Consider the following 18,352-nt stretch of genomic DNA (forward strand, 5'->3'; position numbering starts at 1 on the left):
TCTTTTCGGCTTGCCAGAACCTTCTGGTACAACTCGTAAAATCGCTGAAATGCCGTACAAGATTCAATAATGGTCCCGGGATTTTCGGGGGGAATATACAAAATATATGACAAAATTTGTCTCGGTAATGGCGAGGTTGCTGAATACCCCACGCAATGCTTCCATGCATTCAACCATGGCTGAGCCGTGCCTAGTCACAGTGGCATCTGGTGAAGTGGTTATTCTATCAACCTCATATGGCAGCAGGCCTGCTTCCACATCTTCGCCAAGAGACATGACTTCAAAGGTGCCCAGCTTTAGCAGCTCATATATACTCTTGACGCGGTCCATAAAGGCTTTAACGTTGTCTCCCATTCCAGACCACCCAGGAAAGACACAAATCGCGTTAATGTTTTTGCTGCCAGAACAAGGTGAGAGGCCCAAACTCTCCCAAAATGAAATCGCTGATGGTAGAACAGATAGTTTTGTGTCTGCCCTTTGTACCTCCAAATGAGGACTGGGAATTTGATATAAATTGCTTGGGCGCATAGTCTCGGAATTTCCTTCTCTGCCATTTACGTGCCGTGGTATAAACTGACTCAGAATTGGTAAGTCTTGTATGTCCAGCAGACCCTTGAGACGTACGGGCATTGCATCTTCGAAAAAATGCGTAATAATGCCTTCAAGTGTGTAAAATGCATCTCGAGCGTGTATAGATAGATCTGAGCGCTTTTCACTCGCTGACAGAGTTGCAGGCTCAAAATCCGATGCATTGAAGATGTCTAGCGAACCAGTTGCAGCTTGATCAGCCACAATTTGCGCAATTTGAATAACATCTTCGTCGCTCAGGCCCATGTCTAACAATAATGGTTCTGGATCCAGAAATAGTTGAGAGAGGGACACTCCTGATATATCTGACCTTGATAGCCTTGGTAACTCCATTGCCAGCTGATGATCGGGCTCTTCAATGTCACAGTCTCTCAAGGAGGTAATTTGAGACATGATGTCGTCATCTCCATGCATCAACCTGATGCTGGCCTTGTGCGGAGATCCAGGCTCGTCAGAAGTGTAGCTAGAGTCGTCCTGGTCTGATTCCATGTTGCCGTCTTCTCGGTCTGATATTGATCCATCCAACTTCATGGGGCTGGTTGTCAATATTGGCGGCTCCATTGCAAAATATTGCTTGCCTATAGTATGGCGAGCAGTCGACCGATCCCTTGGTTTTCTGTTAAGTTTACCATGACGTTTGAGATAGTCAGTCTCTGGTACAGATGGGACATTACCGTTTGCCTTTTCCATTCTCTCGACCTTTGTAAGAGCACTCAAGTCGAAGAAACCTCCTTGTTCGTATTTTTTGCTAATCATTGGTATCGCTGGATCGAAATCTAGGCTCTCAAACACCTTTGCGTTCCTCCAGTGAGGCTGAGCTGAGATGGAGGAATCATATTTGGGTTTTTTCAAGGACGCCTTTACCCGCTTAAAAACAGCATGAGGGTCAAATGGGCTAGACTCGCGCTTTGCGGGTGTAACTCGTACATCTCCTCGGTTTCGACGGGCCGCATCTTCATTCTGGCTTCTGGCATGCTTTAATTCAGGCTTGGCAAATACTGCCGTTTCTTTCTGAGGTGGAGGAGGCGGCGGTGGCGGCGGCGGCAGTGAGATCACTGCTGGTAGAGCAGAAGCAGGTGCGGAAGTTGGACTCACAGCGGGAACTGGAGTTGGCGTTGAAGGAGGGAGAGAAGGGGCAGATAGTGGTAGGGATATGGGTGTCGGCGCCAGGGGCTGTTGCACGATTTCGACAGGTTTTGCGGGCTCTTCAGAAGCTTGGGACGCGGCCATTTCCGAGCTAGGCAGATCGCCCATAGCAATATCGAGGTCGAGGTCACCAGGTTTCTCGTCAAAGAAATTGAAGTCAGCTTCGGTAATATCGTTGTCATCAAATATATCTCCCCCCTACATCTCCTCCAAGCACGTTGTCAGTGTCGCCAAGAAGATTATCACTCCGCCGTCTTTTGGGTTCAGCGACATTAGGAGACTGGTCGAGGCCAACCCCCCCCGACCGGCTCATTTTGCATTGTAATATCTGCTTCTGGCATGATTGGTGCTGATAATGGATTGCCCGGACTGGAAAAAGTGCCATCCATTGACGGAGTAACGCCGCTAGGTTGTTGGACTCCGTCTGGTGGAGTTGGATACATGATACCAGCTGTTGCCGTGTTGGGGCGCTGGAAGGCCACAGGAGACAGGCCGCTCGGCTTAGGTGTCTTTGAATCTGCGGGTTGCGGCTGCGAATCTTTGGGTATAGCCGCCGCGCGCTCCGCTGCTCGTTTGATCTTCTCTTCTCTTTCTGCAATAGAGTTGTGCCAGCCTTTTGCGTTACCAAGAGGATCGTGGCTTTCTTCATGGCCGCTCAGCATAGTATCTACTACGCGACTAGCAGAGGATGCGTCTACATTCTTCTTGCGGAAACAGAGACGCCTTGGCCACGGTAGGGTAAATGAGGAAGTTGCGCCAGAAGATCGGTAGTCGCCCTTGGAATCCGCACTCTTTGATTTGGGCACCAGGAGATTTACCCAAAGACATCCCCCCAGCGTCGATGCAGCTATTCCCCTGAAGTCTAAGAATCGTTGGCAAGCTTGCTTCCACAGAGACTCCTGCCCGTCTAGTCCGTTACGGAAGCTAAAAAAATGCGTCATCGGTGTCTGAGCAAGGCTTGATAGGCCACCGTCGCCAGGAACGAAATTCTGGGTAGCAGTCATGATGCCAAAAGGAGCCGCGAGGACGGAGTAGCCAGCAGGAGCCAGACTAGAGGCGGCGGTATCATCTAGTGACAGAATCCCTTTGCATTTGGTGAGAGAAATACCGATTACCAGTGCTCCGGTAGTTGTCAAGTATACTCTAAATGTGCCCAGTATCTGGGGTCTGCCGATGGCAACTCCGTGTGGCTGTGCGCTATACGTAGTCGGGGATATTAAAATCGTCCTGTAGTTGAGAGGGATCGCCCCAGTTCGACGACAAAAAGCAGTCGATATCGTTAGGGAAACGGCCGTAATGAGCTTTTCGTATAGCAAGCTCTGCGCTGTTGTCTTGATGTTGGATTCGGCCTTGAAATCGTGGTCCTGTGAGGACGGCGTAGTGGTTTGCAGAGGCGAGGAGAGGGCTGGACGGTGGGCTTGTTCCAACGTTGGATTAGCTGACAAGAGGCCCGCGGGCGTGTTGCCGGATTGAAGGGCCTGAGAACGGGGCTTTGGCATTATCGGAGGCTCTATGACGCCCTCTTCTTTCACGACGAGACCCTGCTCGAGCACATCGGGCGGCAGTCCAAGGCTGTCGCCCACCTCGTCCAAGTTCTCCACCTCATCCTTTGTGAGAAATAGGAAATGCCATAACCCTCTCCTAGCTGCATCATATACAACAATGTACCCTCTGTCCCTCAGCGAATTCTCAATCTCCAGAGCGACCGAGGCGAAGTTTTGCGACAAGCTGGGCGACGGTTCGTACAGACGATATGTGATGGACGAGACACTATTCTAAAACTCGACGTTAGCTGAGGACGAGGGGCCATGGTGATGAAGCAAGGTGTCTCGCTCACTATCGACAGTGTATTGGTTTCATATTCTCCAGTCTCCATGTCGGCTGTTTATCGAATAAGGGCTCGCGGCAGCCGGTGACAGCGCAGTCCGCCGTCGTCGGCACCGAGCCACGGCTTTCCAGACTCTATCGCGCAAACGACGGGACAGAGGCCCGCGAAGAGAAGATGCACAGCAGACGAGATCAAGAAGTCCCGACGAGGATAAGCGATTCTGGTGCTCTTCGTTGTCCGAGCTCCATCTCAACTGGAGCCTCTTCGGTCGATGTGGTCCAAGAGCGTCACCCAGATGGCGCGCCGAGCTCGACAGACAGGTTGATGCTGGTCACGAGGCGTCCGAGGATCGGGTCGGGGAAAGGGGAGAGCAAGAGTTTTCAGGAGCACATCAGCCGCCCTATCGTTGCCACCAGGTGCAGTCGCAGGCCATGGACCACCCGAGCAGCGTCGAAATTCTCGGATTAGCAAGCAGCGTCGAAGATGTACCGCATCGCGGGTCAGAACTCGGAATTGACAGCGCCGGGCCAGTGGGCTGGGAGTGTCCAGGGAGTCCGGAGCGTGCTGGATCCAGCGCGTTGCTGGCGATTGGCTGGCGAGGCCTCGGTCAGCGAGTCCGCATTGCTTGTGTGGGGGCGGTTGGCCGCTCACCGAAGTGGGGCTGCATTTTTTCTTCACCTTGATTTTTTTTTGTTAGGCCAATTGCCTGCGCAGCGGCAGAAGATTCTTCTACCTCGACACTGACATTTTACGCAGAGGGAGGCCCAAACTGTATCTTGTGATATATCCTCTCCGCCCTCGCCATGAAGCTGTCCAATCCGGGCACTGTCCCCGTCTACACAATCTCTGGCGCATCCACTGCGCGCCCTCTCCCAGACTGGCTTTCTCGCCGCCGGAAGCGCAGTCTGAAGGACGATGCCGAGTACCAGAGTCGCGTCGAGCTTCTGCAAGACTTTGAGTTTGAAGAGGCCAGCCAGTGTGTCCGTATCAGTGAAGATGGCGAATGGGTCATGAGCACGGGCACATATAAGCCCCAGTTTCACGTACACAACTTACCACAGCTCTCTCTTTCTTTCGCCAGGCACACGACTTCCACCAACGAGACTTTTGTCCTACTCTCTACCGACTACACAAAATCTCTCCACCTTCAGAATGATCGCAAGCTCGAATTCCACACCCCCATGGGCTGCCACTATGAAGTGCGCATTCCCAGATACGGCCGAGATCTGGTATACGATCGACACTCTACGGAGGCTCTCGTTCCGGCTGTCGGTATCGACGCTGATGGCCAAGGAGAAGTTTTTCGCATGAACCTGGAACTTGGAAGATTTATGAAGTCGTATCAGATTGAAGTTGGAGGAGACGACGAGCTCGGCGGAGGTCTACAAGGAGGCGTCAATGTTGGCAGTGTAAACTGCGCTGCCATTGCTGAGGATACACACAATCTGCTCGCCTTTGGCACATCAATAGGCACAGTAGAGTTTTGGGATCCCCGGTCAAGATCACGGGTTGCGCTGCTTTCCGGCCATGAAGGAGGTGTTACAACAATGGATTTCCATCCGTCGGGCCTGTCACTGGCGACTGGCAGCTCAAGTGGCATGATCCAGCTATTCGACCTTCGTCGACCTACTCCCTTGCTCAAGAAAGACCACGGCTATGGCTTCCCCGTAAAGAAGCTGATACACATGACGACATCTTCACAGGAGAAGAAGATACTATCAGCTGACAAGCGCATCATTAAAATCTGGGATGAAGCCTCGGGAGACCCATGGACATCGGTTGAACCTGTGGTGGATATCAACGACGTGGCTTGGTGCAAAAACACCGGCATGCTGCTGACAGCCAATGAGGGCAAGCAGCAGCACGCATTCTTTGTACCCCAGCTAGGCTCAGCGCCAAGGTGGTGCTCGTTCTTGGACAACATGGTGGAAGAGATGGCGGAAGAGGTCCGCACCGAGACCTACGACAACTACAAGTTCTTGACTTTGCCAGAACTGAAGCAGCTCAGCTTGTCCCACTTGATTGGAAAGACCAACCTGCTGCGACCATACATGCACGGATACTTTGTGGCTTCTAAGCTGTACGAACAGGCTAGACTCATCGCAAACCCCTATGCATTCGAAGACGAGAGACAGAAGCGCATCAAGGACAAGGTTGAGAAAGAGCGCTCTAGCCGCATCAGAGGCACCAAGAAGGTCAAGGTCAACCAGAGACTTGTCGATAAGCTTCTCAAGAAGCAAGAGAACAGAAGCCAGGTTGATACCAATGCTGGTCTTTTGGGAGACAAGCGATTCACACAGCTGTTTGAAGACGAAGACTTCATGGTTGACGAAAACAGCGGTGAATTCAAGGCTCTCAACCCCAGCACTGCTGTTCAGCAGGCTCTAGAGGCCAAACATGGATCAGTTCATTTCCAAGGCAAAGACTCTGACGAGGGATCCAGCGATGAAGAGGAACCCATCTCTAAGCCCAAGGATGATGTGGTGATGCGGATCTCATCGACGCAGAATGAGGGCCGACCACTGAAGGACTCTGCATTGGGCTCAAGACATCAGAAATCTACGCGCGTCAACAAGGCGGATCGTGGCGAAGTTCGTGGAGAGCGACAGGTGACATTTGTGCCAGAGAGGAAGAAGAAGCAGCAGCAGCAGCAGGAAGAGGAAGAGCCTCCAGCTCCACAGAGGCGAAATTTCAAGGATAGGCGAAGCGCCAGCTCGAACACATTCAGAAAGATGTGATACCCATAAATTTTGAAATATCAAGGAGAACGCAAAGAAGGAAAAAGAGCAAAAGGATATATATGTATATACACCGGAACGCCCGCGAGCGAAATCATAATTTCATCAATCAAAAAAGAAAAAAAGAAAAAAGGCACTCGCCATTGACCGTTCCCGTCCAAAACCTTTGCGCTTGAACTGCATATCCTCCCTACACGCGCACAGCCACAACCAAACACACACACACACACATACATATACACCACTCATATCCTCGCATTTATTTCCCACCAGAATTACGTCCAACAGCTTTGCTCTCGCTTCGAGCCAGGCCCTTCTCCAGGTCCTCAGGTCGGAGTCTCGGGGTTGGCGGGATGTCGTCGTTGAGCTTCGTTCGTCCCTTGCGGTTGGAGCGTGTAGAGCCTTTGACAGAGCGAGGAAACTCGGATCGCCTTGGAGTAAGAGCAGTGGCCACTTTTTTCGTTGATCTTCGAATAGTCTCTTTGATGGTCCATTCACGTTTCTTGGCAATGAAGAAGAGGGAAGCGGTTGTTACTAGTTTGTATGAGTATACAGAGGAGTTTTGTTAAGGAATTTGGAATATCTGCTTACCGCCGATCAGAATGACGACTACAACCACGACGATGATGGCGACCAGGGCTCCGGTCGAGAGGGTTATGGAATTGGCAGAGCTGTCGCCCGCAGCGCCTGCATCCGTTCCATCCTGAGGAGTGATGCTGCCGGATTGGCCCTGCCAGGAATTGTCCGTCGCCAGAGGGAAATAGGCGGAGGTTTGCGACGCCATGATGGGATGCCCTAGGTTTGGCGGCTATGTTTGTATGAGGCGTCTGTATGTCATGCGAAACTTGGAGAATGTCGTATGAGAAGTCGAGTGTATCGTACGAGATGTTCTCAAATAGCATGTAGCGAGAACAGAATGAAAATAAAAATAAAACCACAAGATGCAAAGCTCAGACGTCAAGACCGGAGATGGGCCACAGCCCGGAGATATGCAGCGCCGTAGCCCAGCATTTATCAGGCATTGCCGCCTTCTTTTTTCCTCGCCTCGACTCCTCATCCACTTCACTTCTGCCCAGCTATTTCCGCGACAAGTTCCTGCATGCCAAATGCCGGAAAGCGATCCATGTGGTATCAGTTACCGCCCTCCAACGCTCATCGCGCCCCATTTCGCGCAGCTCTTGGCCAGACTTGCTGTGACTCCTGTGCCTGGCCATCAGAGAGCGCTGGCGGTGCGCCGCCATGATTGGCCTCGCCTGGCCAAACAAGCGCCGGCGCCAACGGCTCGTGCAGGGGTCGTGGCCAATGAGGTGTGCGGGAGCGCAACCCTGCCGTCGCTGGCATCACCTCAGCGCACCAACGAGCGAGAGCCATCGCGGGTCTTGTCTGTGACGGCTCCGTGACAATGTGAGACTAGGAGGGACCTATTTTTGTGACTCGGGGATGCTGGTGCATCGCGCTTATGGAGATTGAGAAGGCCCAGAGGTGATATTGGTGATGCGAGTGATGGGTCGTTCGATTTCCCGTTCTGGAGGGGTAGCTTCAGTCGCGGGCCATTTAGCGACAGGAGGAGCTTGAAGCAGTGCAGCTTTGTATAATGCAGATGTAGCGGATTGGATACAAAGACGTGCGGCTTCTGACGACCACGAAGGCGGCCGCGAGGCGATCATTAAACGCCGACTATTTGCGGCGTCTCAAGATTTCAGTTGCTTCAGGTGAAGCGCCGGAAGCATGGGACTTTACTTCAAGCTTCAACTATGGCATCAAAGATTGATGGCAAGAGATTATGATCGCATCGATTTTACCACAACAGCATTCAAAGTTACTATTTTTGGCATTCGCATGGATTCTATGTTGATTTGAACCAGCTGCTTCAAGTGCTATCACTATTAATACATGGATGTTTCAGTTCAGACATCTGCTACGTCTGAGTTGACTAGAGAGAGCAACTTTGTAGTGCCGTCACTTTGATGACATCTCATCGCATGCCAACAGACGATATATACACAAGGAGCTTGATTAATACAGGTCAAAAGAATTCTACATCCATCAGGGCTTGAACCATTGCTGTATTCTAGCGATATTGCTATCAAAGACTGGGAGGCGCATCGTTCTTTCCCTCTCCAGCTACTGCCTAGATAGACTCGCTTAGCCACAATTGACCGCCTTGACCACAGAAATCCAGTTCGATAACCAAAAAATAGATTTCTCTTGTTCATTGTCCCAGATTCCAGATCTTGTAGAGGAATATCGAGATCCTTTGCCTTTTCAACCCTGCAGTGTCTTTCTACGCATTCAGCTCGTGCAATTCAGCCAAATATACACCAAAGATTCGCATCCACACTCCCAAAGTCACTGTCAATAGTTGCTGCTATGAGACTTCCAGGGCCTGGTCATGGCCCCGGAAGTTCGCCGTCTGGTAGAAAAAGTCCTGGCTTTACGTGGATGAGCAAAGAACCAGACCTCGACGGCAAGCTTCAACGTGTTCCGGGGCCAGGTTCCCCCAAGACAACCGGAGATGGCCACTCCAAAGTCTGGATTCAGAGTAGCTTTGAGCATAGAGAAGAGTTTTCCGAGGAATCACTTGCAAAGGGTTTCACGTTTCCACCGCCAGAGCCACATCGTCCTGGCCAATACAGCAATTTTCCTCGCCGTGTATCTCCTGTAACGCTCGCTACTACACTGCTTGCTGAACCGCTCGAGAAGAAATTTACCTCGCCACCAAAAGACAAATTTCCAATCCCCTTGCCCAGGGCCTCGCCTTTGGACTTGCCAGAGCTCTGTCTTCCAAGTAAACCGACTGACATGAGCTCCGGTATACCAGATATACCCGCGCGACCGCTACCTGTACGTTGCAACATAGAAGAGAGTAGCAGGTATCTGACTTTTTCTAGAAGCCCATGTTTCCCATTCATTCTGGCCATCCAGATATCGAAGAATCGGCTGGTCCTCGAAGCATCTCACCAAAGAGTGCTAAGGAAACAAATAATGGTACAAGGCTGTTGTCGCCTCCAGAACATACAGCTTCTCCAAAGCTTAATCACTATCAAAAGCTTCCATCCGCCGCTGCGCACAAAATGACTCTTGCAACAGAAGACAACACATATCGCCCATCACAACAGCATGTTGAAACAAAGTCAATAGGTAGAAACGAACAACGCCATTCACCGCCCAGTACCTGCGGTGATCTGGAGCTTCCCACATACCGTAGCTATCCCAAACCTCAGAGTCACCGACATAAGGACTCCTTGATCCGGTCAATACCCTGTGCCTCGACCAAAGGTCGTAAGCGGCCGCCACGCCACCGATCAAGCTCAATTGCGAGCAGCAATATATCCAAAAAGAGAGCCGCGAGAAACTTTCAAACCATGACTCATGTGTCTGAATACTTGAATCAATGTCTCGAGATGAACAATAATGAATACGTGGAAGCCCGATCAGAGGCTCAAAGGCTCCGTGGCGATATACAGCATCAAGAAACAGAGCTCGAAAAGTCGCGTGCATTGTTGGATGAGAAAGATGCCAAACTCAGCGAAACTGAGAAGCTTTACAAGGAATTGCTCGAAGAAACCACCCGTACCCTTGGAGACAACAAGAGCTTGAACTCGGAGCTTGAATCTTTGCGCCAGCAGCTATTTGAAGAAAAGAAGCGATCAGAACTTTTGAAAGAAAAACACCAAGAAAGTCGGTCGCGGCTTAACGATGCCATCAAAGAACAACAAGATCTCTTTTCACGTTCTCGAGATCTCTGTAAAGAGACAATGGATCAATTACGAAAGGATAAGGCGACTAAAACTTTAGCTTCGGATGCTGTTGATAAGGCTTTGGAAGCCAGCCAGAAGAAACGCGCAGAGATGAAGAAATGTTTCGAGGAATATCGCTTGCAAGCGGATAAAGATATCCAACAGAGTGAGACTTCATACTCAAGTGCAATCAGGGTATAGCTGACAAACAAATAGAGGATCAAGTCATAACTGTCCTGAAGGAGAAGCTAAACCATCAGGAAAGATTATTGGCTGAGGAGACGCAACTCGCTAATACTTTACGTGCTCAGACAGAAGAGATGGGTGTAGCACGAGAATGCGTTCGAGCGTTGGAAGCCAAAGTAGAAACTTTGATGGCGCATCACACCACACAAAACGAACAACGTCAGCTTGATGCTCAGCAAAGCACAGAAAAGATGGGCATGCTGAATTCGAAGTATTTCGATGTGTTTTGATAACCTGAAAATAAAAGCTGACATATATGTAGGTTAGATACTTTGATCAATGGTGGAAATTTAGTCGCAGGCAAGATGCTTTCACGAGATGACCTCGCCGTCGAGCTAGATGCCGTCGAAAAGAACATCATGGAGAGGTGAGATTCCACAAACGTTTTTTGTGGCGCTACCCAACTCACGAGAACCAGTTTTTCGCCAGTCATTTTCTCGCTGGAGAGCGGGCAAAGAGATTCTTCAAATGTGATAACGCAGTTAGAGTCATCTGTTCAACAGAATCTTGATGAATTCAGAAATGAAGCATTCCAACTTGCGCGTAGATGGGAAGAGAACAAGCAAGACAATGGTGTGCAGATCCAGGATCTTTTCAAACAAGTTCAAGAACTTGGCAGCGGCTTAAAGAAGACAGAAAATATCTGTGAGCACATCGGGCAGAAATTCGACGCTTTAGTCGACCACGAGCAGAGCCAACAGCACACCACCGACACTCACTTACAAGGCTTGACACAGCGGTTCCTGGACCGTGAGGCGAAGCTGGATGATATGGAGAGTCGGCTTCAGCAGATGCATCAAGGCTTCACAACGAAGATTGATACAATGATCTCCGGAGCTCTGAACGCTGACAAAGAAGCCACGAAATTGATTCGCAGTGCTGCTACTGAGCTTCGAGACGTTCTGGAGCGGGGCTTTGGGCAGGAGAGAGAGAGAATATCACAGCTTTTCATTGAAAGCGGAAATATTGCAAAAGCTTTTGCGGCTAACGTCGATGAGCAGAAGGAATCTGCTACACAAAATAACCACAAAAGCGATGAGTTACAGGCGACTCTAGAAATTGAACGTGGGGCTGTTGCACAGCTAACTCGCAAACTCCAAGAATTTGAACATCAAGCTCAAGAAAACGAAGTGCTTCGTGATAGATGGCTCAAAGAGATCCAAAGTGTTGAAGCAGTACGAGCGCAGCTGAAGACGATACAAGAACAGACTTCACCTGCCAAGGTTTGTGAGAAGAAGATGGACAGGCTTGTGGAAATCAGTGAATTTATTCGGTCGTCAACCAGCTATCTAGCAACAGAGAGTGAATGGATCCAACAAGAACTTGTAGCTAGAGCTCCGGAGCCAACTGTTGAGGTGGACAATGACTTGTCAGCATCTTCCACTGGATCAAGCGAAGGGGCGGAGAACCGACCAGCGGCGAAAGATGACGGTGTGTTCCGCAAAGTCACTGTCTATAGTCCGGATCCAAGAGAGAGCTCGCCATCACCTCCACCAACAGTGGTACAGGAGCAAAAGCGGCGTCGTGAAACTACACAGCTTAGATCAATTCTCAAGGGACAGATCCAGTCTAGTACGCTACAGGTTGACCAGAACAAGCCCCCAGATCTTTCGAATGGCTCTCTTGGCAAAGCAGGCTCTTCATCAAAACAAATGGTTGCTGAAATCTGTTCTAGAATGGTTCAATATGACTGGAGCTTTCCGACTGTTGCCGATTTTGAGAGGGACATTCAGGTAGCCGGCAAGAAGCGAGAGAGTCCTCAGGATAACCTGATAACTTCGCAGCTCGATAACCCCAGCTACCGAGGCTCAAAGAAGTCCAGAATGATGAGCTTTATTGCCGAATAGCCTGATGGAGAAGTGAGATTGATAAAGAGTTAGATGTAGATTACTATTTTCGTGAAAATTGTATTTTAGAACTGTATTTTGGACTGGGAATAGCCCGCTAATAAGTTGTTAAAATTTGTTGTTGTTCGTAATTTGACATTTTTTACACATAACAATCGCCTCATGCATAAATGACTTGAGGGTGAATTTCTTTCCTTTTTTTTTTTTTTACTTCGAAACAGATGATGTATATCTTGACTCTCTAGCGCATCGAGCGCAGTGCCACCCCACCCTCGAACTCCAGAAATGCTCTTCATGTTGTACATATACACAGCTGCGGGCTCTGAATATCCGGACTGCCCACAACCCAATCATTATCTTCACAATCCCTGAGCGTGCAGTGGGATTGATGCCGCTCGGGGGCGAAGGGGAATCGTTTTCTTTCATTTCGATCGCTTTTTCGTTTCTAGGAATAGGACCTTCTTTCGAACTAATAGAGGGGCACCGTCAGCAACAACAACAACTTTTATGGTGCTGAATGGAATTCGATTTCGCACCTATGGGATCATATTTCAGCATTCCCATCATGGGACTTGTTCTGGGTCGCTTGAAGGTATAGAAGAAGCCGGTCATGGCCATGGAGATGAGCCGGACGTTGATCAATCTCGCCTTTGCTGCAGAGGATGTCAGCTGTGTTCGATTTGTATATTTATCTGCAAAGGGAGAATCCGAGATCCCATTGAGCAAACAAGCGGAAAACTCACCTTTCTTGGCCATTTTGTCGATACCTTGGGCGCTCAAATGATGTCGTTCGACATAATCGCGATAGCAGCGTAAATTCCTGGTATGGCGGGATGCTCGATTCGGAAGAATGTGTTGCCGAAAATCCGAGGGAGGTGGATATCCGTATCCGTCGCAATACAATTTTGCAGTGAGTTTAGAGGCGGCGGCATAACCATGGAAGCTTTGCAGTGGCCGTGCCGCGCCGATAGCGGCTTATTTTTTGCTCTGTCCCAGCTAATTCAAGTAAGCTTCAAGGTTCTTACTAGGGGTCCCCAGGGGTACCGCTGCCACTGCGCAGGGGTCCGATATCAGAAAAATACCAGCGCCGTAGTTACAGCATCGCCGGTATGAGCGAGTAGGTTGCCATCAGCTCTGCGCTGACAGAGACGCTGTAGCACAGGAATCGCAATTTCTACCATGTCCATTGAGCTTACGGAGGATTCAGCGGCCCTATTACGCAGCAGGTTTTGATGGGGTATGTAAGCCTGCTATGTAGCGACAAGATAAAGGCTGCCGCCCAAGTGATGTAGGGGGGAAAAGCCACGAACGAAGTCGGTCTCAAAAGCCAACGAAAAAAAAAAAAAAGCATCCGCCCTTTTGGCTTTTTTGGTAGCGCTCCAGCTTTATCTCCGCAGTCTTTGTGGATTTTGGAATTTCTCCTTCTACAACTCATCAACAGCGTCTTCATCGTGAAAGTTGGACATCATGTCGAGAGCACTGTTGGCTGGCAGCAAAGCGCTGCCGGGCGCCGCGAGCGGGAGACTGCTGCTAGGCGCCTCCCGGATATCAGGTAAGGGTTTTAAAGTCTCCTTGTTTCGGCTGCTCTTTCTTCCACGGTTCCATCTCTCCTTGTTGCGCTCTTGGTTGCATTTCGCTTCCATTGCGAGTATTCCACGCGGACACCGAGCAAGGGGGTTATAGTGCGACGACAATTATACGGATTTGGGGAGCGCAGCGCAGGCTCTATCCAGCTTACAGCCTCCGGGGAAGCTCGATTTCCATGACCACGACTCATGACGAAGCTGCAATATCCAACAGCGTCCAGGCGGCACCTGGGCCATCCTTGCTGTCCCAAAGCAACAAATGCCGCAGCCATCCTCGCTGTTCGACCAATCTGGACCGCGCGACAGGCGAGGCGTGGAGCGACTCATGCGCTGATTTTGGTTCCGTTGTGTCACGATCTGCCAGATGAGGCGTGGTGGTGAAGCCCTTCCCGGCTTACGGCCTGGACCAAAAGCGGCTGCTGCAAGCGCGTAGATCCCGTGGATTTCCTGGCCATCAGCCGACAATTTCCATGGCCTGGATGCATAAGAACGACGCAGAGCTGCTCCACACAATTTTCTGTTTCCCCGCCATCAGACTGCCTTCTTCCCCATCATTTCTGAAAGTTTCTTTTTTTTTTCTTTGGCCCTTATCTAGATCTCTTGCTAACTTGAAGGGCAAAAAAAAAAAAAGATCTGGAAAGCGCCGGTTATCGGCGATCTTTGCTCACACTTTCCACCCCGCCATCTAGAACACTTCAACCCCACCATCGCAGACTTGTTCCTCGATCATTCTCAACGACCGCGAAAATGGGCCGCCTCAACATCAACAACATCAACCCGCACGTCCGCGCCGCCGAATATGCCGTCCGCGGTGAGCTCGCCGTCAAGTCGGAGGAGCTGCGTGCGCGCCTGAACAAGGGCGACACCAGCCTGCCCTTTGACAAGATCGTCTCGGCCAACATTGGCAACCCCCAGCAGCTGGACCAGAAGCCCATCACCTTCTTCCGCCAGGTGCTCAGTTTGCTCGAGTACCCGAACCTGCTCGAGAAGGAGGATGTCCTGATCAACCACCTTGGCTACAAGACCGACGTCATCGAGCGTGCCAAGTGGCTGCTCAAGCAATGCGGCTCTGTTGGTGCCTACAGCGCCAGCAGCGGTGTGTACGCTATCAAGGAGAGCATTGCCAAGTTCCTCGAGAGTGAGTGGCATTTCCGTGCTGGCTTTGACCTTTGATCTGGACCTGATTTACTAACGTTGTGGTTCTCTAGAGCGAGACGGCTTCTCCGCCAACCCTGACCACATCTACCTCTCCGCCGGTGCCTCGTCCGGAGTCAACACTCTTCTTCACATCCTCTCCGAGTCCGACAAGTCTGGTGTCCTCGTCCCCATCCCTCAGTATCCTCTCTACACCGCCACCCTCTCCGTCCTCGACGCCACCTGCGTTCCCTACTACCTTGACGAATCCAAGGCCTGGGCCACTGACCTCGCCACCATCCGAGGAGCATACGACAAGGCCAAGGCTGACGGTGTCGACGTCCGGGCCATTGTCGTCATCAATCCCGGTAACCCTACCGGAGCCTCCCTTTCGGAGGAAGATGTCCGCTCTGTGATTGATTTCGCCGCCAAGGAGAAGCTCGTCATCATGGCCGATGAGGTCTACCAGACCAACGTCTTCATTGGCAAGTTTCACAGCTTCAAGGGTGTCCTGAGCAAGCTGCAGCAAGAGAACCCCGGAAAGTACGATGATGTCGAACTCGCCTCTCTCCACAGTATCTCCAAGGGAATGGTCGGCGAGTGCGGTCACCGTGGTGGTTACTTTGAGCTAGTTGGGTTCGACGCCGAGGTCGAGGCCGCCATCTACAAGTTCGTCTCCATCATGCTCTGCGCGCCCGTCATCGCCCAGTGCCTTGTCGAGCTCATGGTCAACCCTCCCCAGCCTGGCGAGCCCTCATTCGAGCTCTATGACAAGGAGTACAACGCCGTTGCCAACGGTCTCCGTGAGCGCGCCAATGCTCTTCACAAGGCTTTTGATCAAATGGAGGGTGTCGAGTGCGGCGAGCCCCAGGGCTCCATGTACCTTTTCCCCTCCATCAACCTGTCCCAGAAGGCTGTTGAGGCTGCCAAGTCTGAGAACCGCACGCCTGACGAGTTCTACTGCATGAGACTGCTCGAGGCCACCGGCGTCTGCGTCATCCCTGGCAGCGGCTTCGGACAGAAGGAGGGCACCCTGCACTTCCGTACCACTTTCCTCGCTCCCGGTACTGAGTGGGTTGACAGAATCACCAAGTTCCACAAGGAGTTCATGGACAAGTACAGGTGAAGACTCTAAAGTAAAGAATTTTCTACACGTCAAGACGAGGCAGAGGTGTTTTTCATTGGGAAAAGTAAGCGAATACTTGGAAATTTCTTCTTGTGGCGTCTTCTAAGTGTGAAGCGGAATGGATATAGCATAATCTCCTTAAAATTGATAGATATGGGCTCTTATTTTTAGGTATATACTGAAGATGGCCTACTTTTGTGGCAAACACTCCACACCACTAGATCAAATATTTTCAAACTCGAGTCCGTGGTTAGAATCACATTTTCTTGTTTCATTTGCTGCAATCACTTTATGTAAATTCGTATGACGGAGACACATTGATGAATCTCGTTTTAGTTTTTTGTTCTCTTTCTTAATGTATTGGAGGATAAGGCGAAAATTCTACGACTACCTCTTTTTCCCTCTTTCCTCCCTTCCTTCTAATACTAAATCTTCACCTCTCTCATCACAATTGCTCATGCCCTCTCACTGCCCCTTAGTCTAACAGCCTGGCCGTACTTTTGCAACTTTGTAATCAGCTGGTCACCCTGGCGAACGACATCCTGGTACTGCTTGTTCTTGTCATCGGGTCGGTTGGTCTCGATGACGCCCTTGCCGGAGACACGGTCGATGGTGCAGGGGATGCGGCCAGCGGCGATGAATCGAGCAAGATCGCTGTTTACAGACGTTTTTTATTAGCAGTTGCTTCAACGGGAGGGAAGGGGGATGACAATGAAAAATAGCCTAGTGCCAGGATTGTAACTTACCGGTCCAAAAAGTCAACAGTGACGCCAAAGTCGTTTGCCATGCTTTCTAGGCCGACGACTCGGTAGCTCTGCAGCAGCTGCTGGTACGCACGAAGACGCATCTCTCGGATGAACCAGCTCTTGTGCTCGTGCAGGTAGCGGTCATGGTTTAAGAACTGCTCCTCGACTGAGGCGAGGGACTGGAAAAAGGTCTTGTAGTTGCCGTTGTACAGGCTGCTGACCAACAGAGCAAGGGGGCTGAAATCAATGGCCATCTCGGCCTCGGGCTGGTCGGAGCTGGAGCCCAGAGTCGTCAGGTTGACCGCGGTGGTGGTGGCTGTCTTGGGGAGCTTATCGCCCATGGAGTCATCCGCGCCGGGGCCAGCGCTCAGGGCACCGCTGAGAGCCAACAGCTTGTCCTCGCCATCGCCCATGATGGCCTTGATCTCGGGGGCATCAACAACCTTGGACTTGAAGTCGACGCGCTTGAGGGATACGGAGCCGGCGAGGACGGAGTAGACGACGAGGTTGGAGTAGGTGCAGAGTTCGTAGCTGGTGAATGTGGAGAGGGAGTCGAGCAGCAGCGGCGCGGCGGTGTTGTATGCGCGGACGGTGATGAGGTGCAGGCCCTCGTAGGCCTTGAGGCGATTGCGACGGTCCCAGTCGCCGCCGGTCTCGACGAGTGCCTTTGCTCGCTCGACTTGCTTCTTGACGAGGGGCTTGTCGCCGTAGAAGAGGCCCATGCGTATCGTGGCGAGGACCAGGTCGATCTTGGTGCCCAGGATGCCAGTCTTTTCGAATAAGCTTTCGAATTCGGCAATTGCTTTGTCCTGCATGGAGATGTGGTCAGCTCAACTCAGCTCAGCTCGTCAACCCTGCCGCAGCGGCTCTTGCAAAAAGCTCCCCATGTGGGCGGCTGCAGCAGCATTACAGCTTGTCAGAGGAATGGATCCGTACCTTGTCGCCCACTCGAGCCCAAAAGTCTGCCCGCTTGCCCTTGGCAGCCATGACTTCGGTCTCGCCAGCCTGCTCCTCCGCCTCGTCCTGCTCCTTCTGGAACTCGGACAGTTCTCTGTCATTGTCCTCCTTCAGCTTGTTGTATAGATCCTCGTCCCACGGCAGGTTGACAGCCCCGGGTGCCGCCTTGGTCGCCACCATGCCCACCAGGCTCGATTTCCGGCTCGGGGGCTTGCCCGCTGCTGAGGAGCCGCTCTCGCCCACTGCGTTCAGAATGCCTTCGATTGGATGGGCCAGGTATCGGTAGAAGGGCGCCATCTTGTCCTGGGAGATGGCATCCTGCAGGGCCTTGGCGGCGGCCTGCTGGGCCTGTTTGGAGGCGTAGGCATTTGTGAGGGTGAAGACGTGCTGGGAGAGCGGCAGCAAAGGCCACTTGACGTATTGCGGATCTGCGCCCATGATGGCGACAACAGCTCTATCTAAGTCCCGGGCGGATTGAAGTCGAGAAACTGGTGAGGCGAGCGGATGTGAAGTTTGGGAGAGAGGGCTGTTGTTTGGTATAATTGAGCAGCAATATGACGAAGCTGCGATTCGATTTACCTTGTTGGAGCTTCCAGGCGAGGCACTGAGCTGACACCTTGCCGCTTGGAGACTAGTGGCCTCAGCGCAAGGCTTCAGCGGGACACGCACC

The 18,352-nt window shown here is 51.4% G+C and overlaps 10 protein-coding genes across 10 annotated transcripts; 4 read left to right on the forward strand and 6 right to left on the reverse strand.

Moving 5' to 3' along the window:
• Window positions 1-63: 63 nt before the first annotated feature.
• On the reverse strand, window positions 64-1,842 carry TrAtP1_008755 (uncharacterized protein; the record flags this gene model as incomplete). The annotated part of the gene is made up of 1 exon (XM_066114035.1): window positions 64-1,842. The coding sequence occupies one exon, from the start codon at window positions 1,840-1,842 to the stop codon at window positions 64-66; it is 1,779 nt and encodes a 592-aa protein (XP_065970128.1).
• A 164-nt stretch (window positions 1,843-2,006) lies between these two features.
• On the reverse strand, window positions 2,007-3,610 carry TrAtP1_008756 (uncharacterized protein; the record flags this gene model as incomplete). The annotated part of the gene is made up of 2 exons (XM_066114036.1): window positions 2,007-3,509; window positions 3,572-3,610. 2 exons carry the CDS (start codon window positions 3,608-3,610, stop codon window positions 2,007-2,009), a joined length of 1,542 nt encoding a protein of 513 aa, XP_065970129.1.
• Window positions 3,611-4,365: 755 nt separating this feature from the next.
• On the forward strand, window positions 4,366-6,300 carry TrAtP1_008757 (uncharacterized protein; the record flags this gene model as incomplete). Its single annotated transcript, XM_014086991.2, has 1 exon — window positions 4,366-6,300. One exon carries the CDS (start codon window positions 4,366-4,368, stop codon window positions 6,298-6,300), a length of 1,935 nt encoding a protein of 644 aa, XP_013942466.1.
• Window positions 6,301-6,559: 259 nt separating this feature from the next.
• TrAtP1_008758 (uncharacterized protein) lies at window positions 6,560-7,084 on the reverse strand (the record flags this gene model as incomplete). The annotated part of the gene is made up of 2 exons (XM_014086992.2): window positions 6,560-6,834; window positions 6,892-7,084. 2 exons carry the CDS (start codon window positions 7,082-7,084, stop codon window positions 6,560-6,562), a joined length of 468 nt encoding a protein of 155 aa, XP_013942467.1.
• Window positions 7,085-7,241: 157 nt separating this feature from the next.
• TrAtP1_008759 (uncharacterized protein) lies at window positions 7,242-7,700 on the forward strand (the record flags this gene model as incomplete). Its single annotated transcript, XM_066114037.1, has 1 exon — window positions 7,242-7,700. One exon carries the CDS (start codon window positions 7,242-7,244, stop codon window positions 7,698-7,700), a length of 459 nt encoding a protein of 152 aa, XP_065970130.1.
• Window positions 7,701-8,478: 778 nt separating this feature from the next.
• TrAtP1_008760 (uncharacterized protein) lies at window positions 8,479-12,151 on the forward strand. Its single transcript, XM_066114038.1, has 5 exons — window positions 8,479-9,144; window positions 9,195-10,206; window positions 10,257-10,497; window positions 10,549-10,653; window positions 10,705-12,151. The coding sequence occupies exons 1-5, from the start codon at window positions 8,671-8,673 to the stop codon at window positions 12,131-12,133; spliced, it is 3,261 nt and encodes a 1,086-aa protein (XP_065970131.1). The 5' UTR covers window positions 8,479-8,670; the 3' UTR covers window positions 12,134-12,151.
• Window positions 12,152-12,555: 404 nt separating this feature from the next.
• On the reverse strand, window positions 12,556-12,889 carry TrAtP1_008761 (mitochondrial 54S ribosomal protein bL33m; the record flags this gene model as incomplete). The annotated part of the gene is made up of 3 exons (XM_014086994.2): window positions 12,556-12,602; window positions 12,670-12,786; window positions 12,877-12,889. 3 exons carry the CDS (start codon window positions 12,887-12,889, stop codon window positions 12,556-12,558), a joined length of 177 nt encoding a protein of 58 aa, XP_013942469.1.
• A 668-nt stretch (window positions 12,890-13,557) lies between these two features.
• On the reverse strand, window positions 13,558-13,776 carry TrAtP1_008762 (uncharacterized protein; the record flags this gene model as incomplete). The annotated part of the gene is made up of 1 exon (XM_066114039.1): window positions 13,558-13,776. The coding sequence occupies one exon, from the start codon at window positions 13,774-13,776 to the stop codon at window positions 13,558-13,560; it is 219 nt and encodes a 72-aa protein (XP_065970132.1).
• On the forward strand, window positions 13,687-16,734 carry TrAtP1_008763 (uncharacterized protein). Its single transcript, XM_014086995.2, has 2 exons — window positions 13,687-14,857; window positions 14,928-16,734. The coding sequence occupies exons 1-2, from the start codon at window positions 14,467-14,469 to the stop codon at window positions 15,977-15,979; spliced, it is 1,443 nt and encodes a 480-aa protein (XP_013942470.1). The 5' UTR covers window positions 13,687-14,466; the 3' UTR covers window positions 15,980-16,734.
• TrAtP1_008764 (uncharacterized protein) lies at window positions 16,435-18,120 on the reverse strand (the record flags this gene model as incomplete). Its single annotated transcript, XM_014086996.2, has 3 exons — window positions 16,435-16,633; window positions 16,726-17,534; window positions 17,662-18,120. The coding sequence occupies 3 exons, from the start codon at window positions 18,118-18,120 to the stop codon at window positions 16,435-16,437; spliced, it is 1,467 nt and encodes a 488-aa protein (XP_013942471.1).
• Between the last annotated feature and the right edge of the window lie 232 nt (window positions 18,121-18,352).

Source organism: Trichoderma atroviride, chromosome 4 (assembly GCF_020647795.1).
Source record: "Trichoderma atroviride chromosome 4, complete sequence".
NCBI classification, from domain to species: Eukaryota; Fungi; Ascomycota; class Sordariomycetes; order Hypocreales; family Hypocreaceae; genus Trichoderma; species Trichoderma atroviride.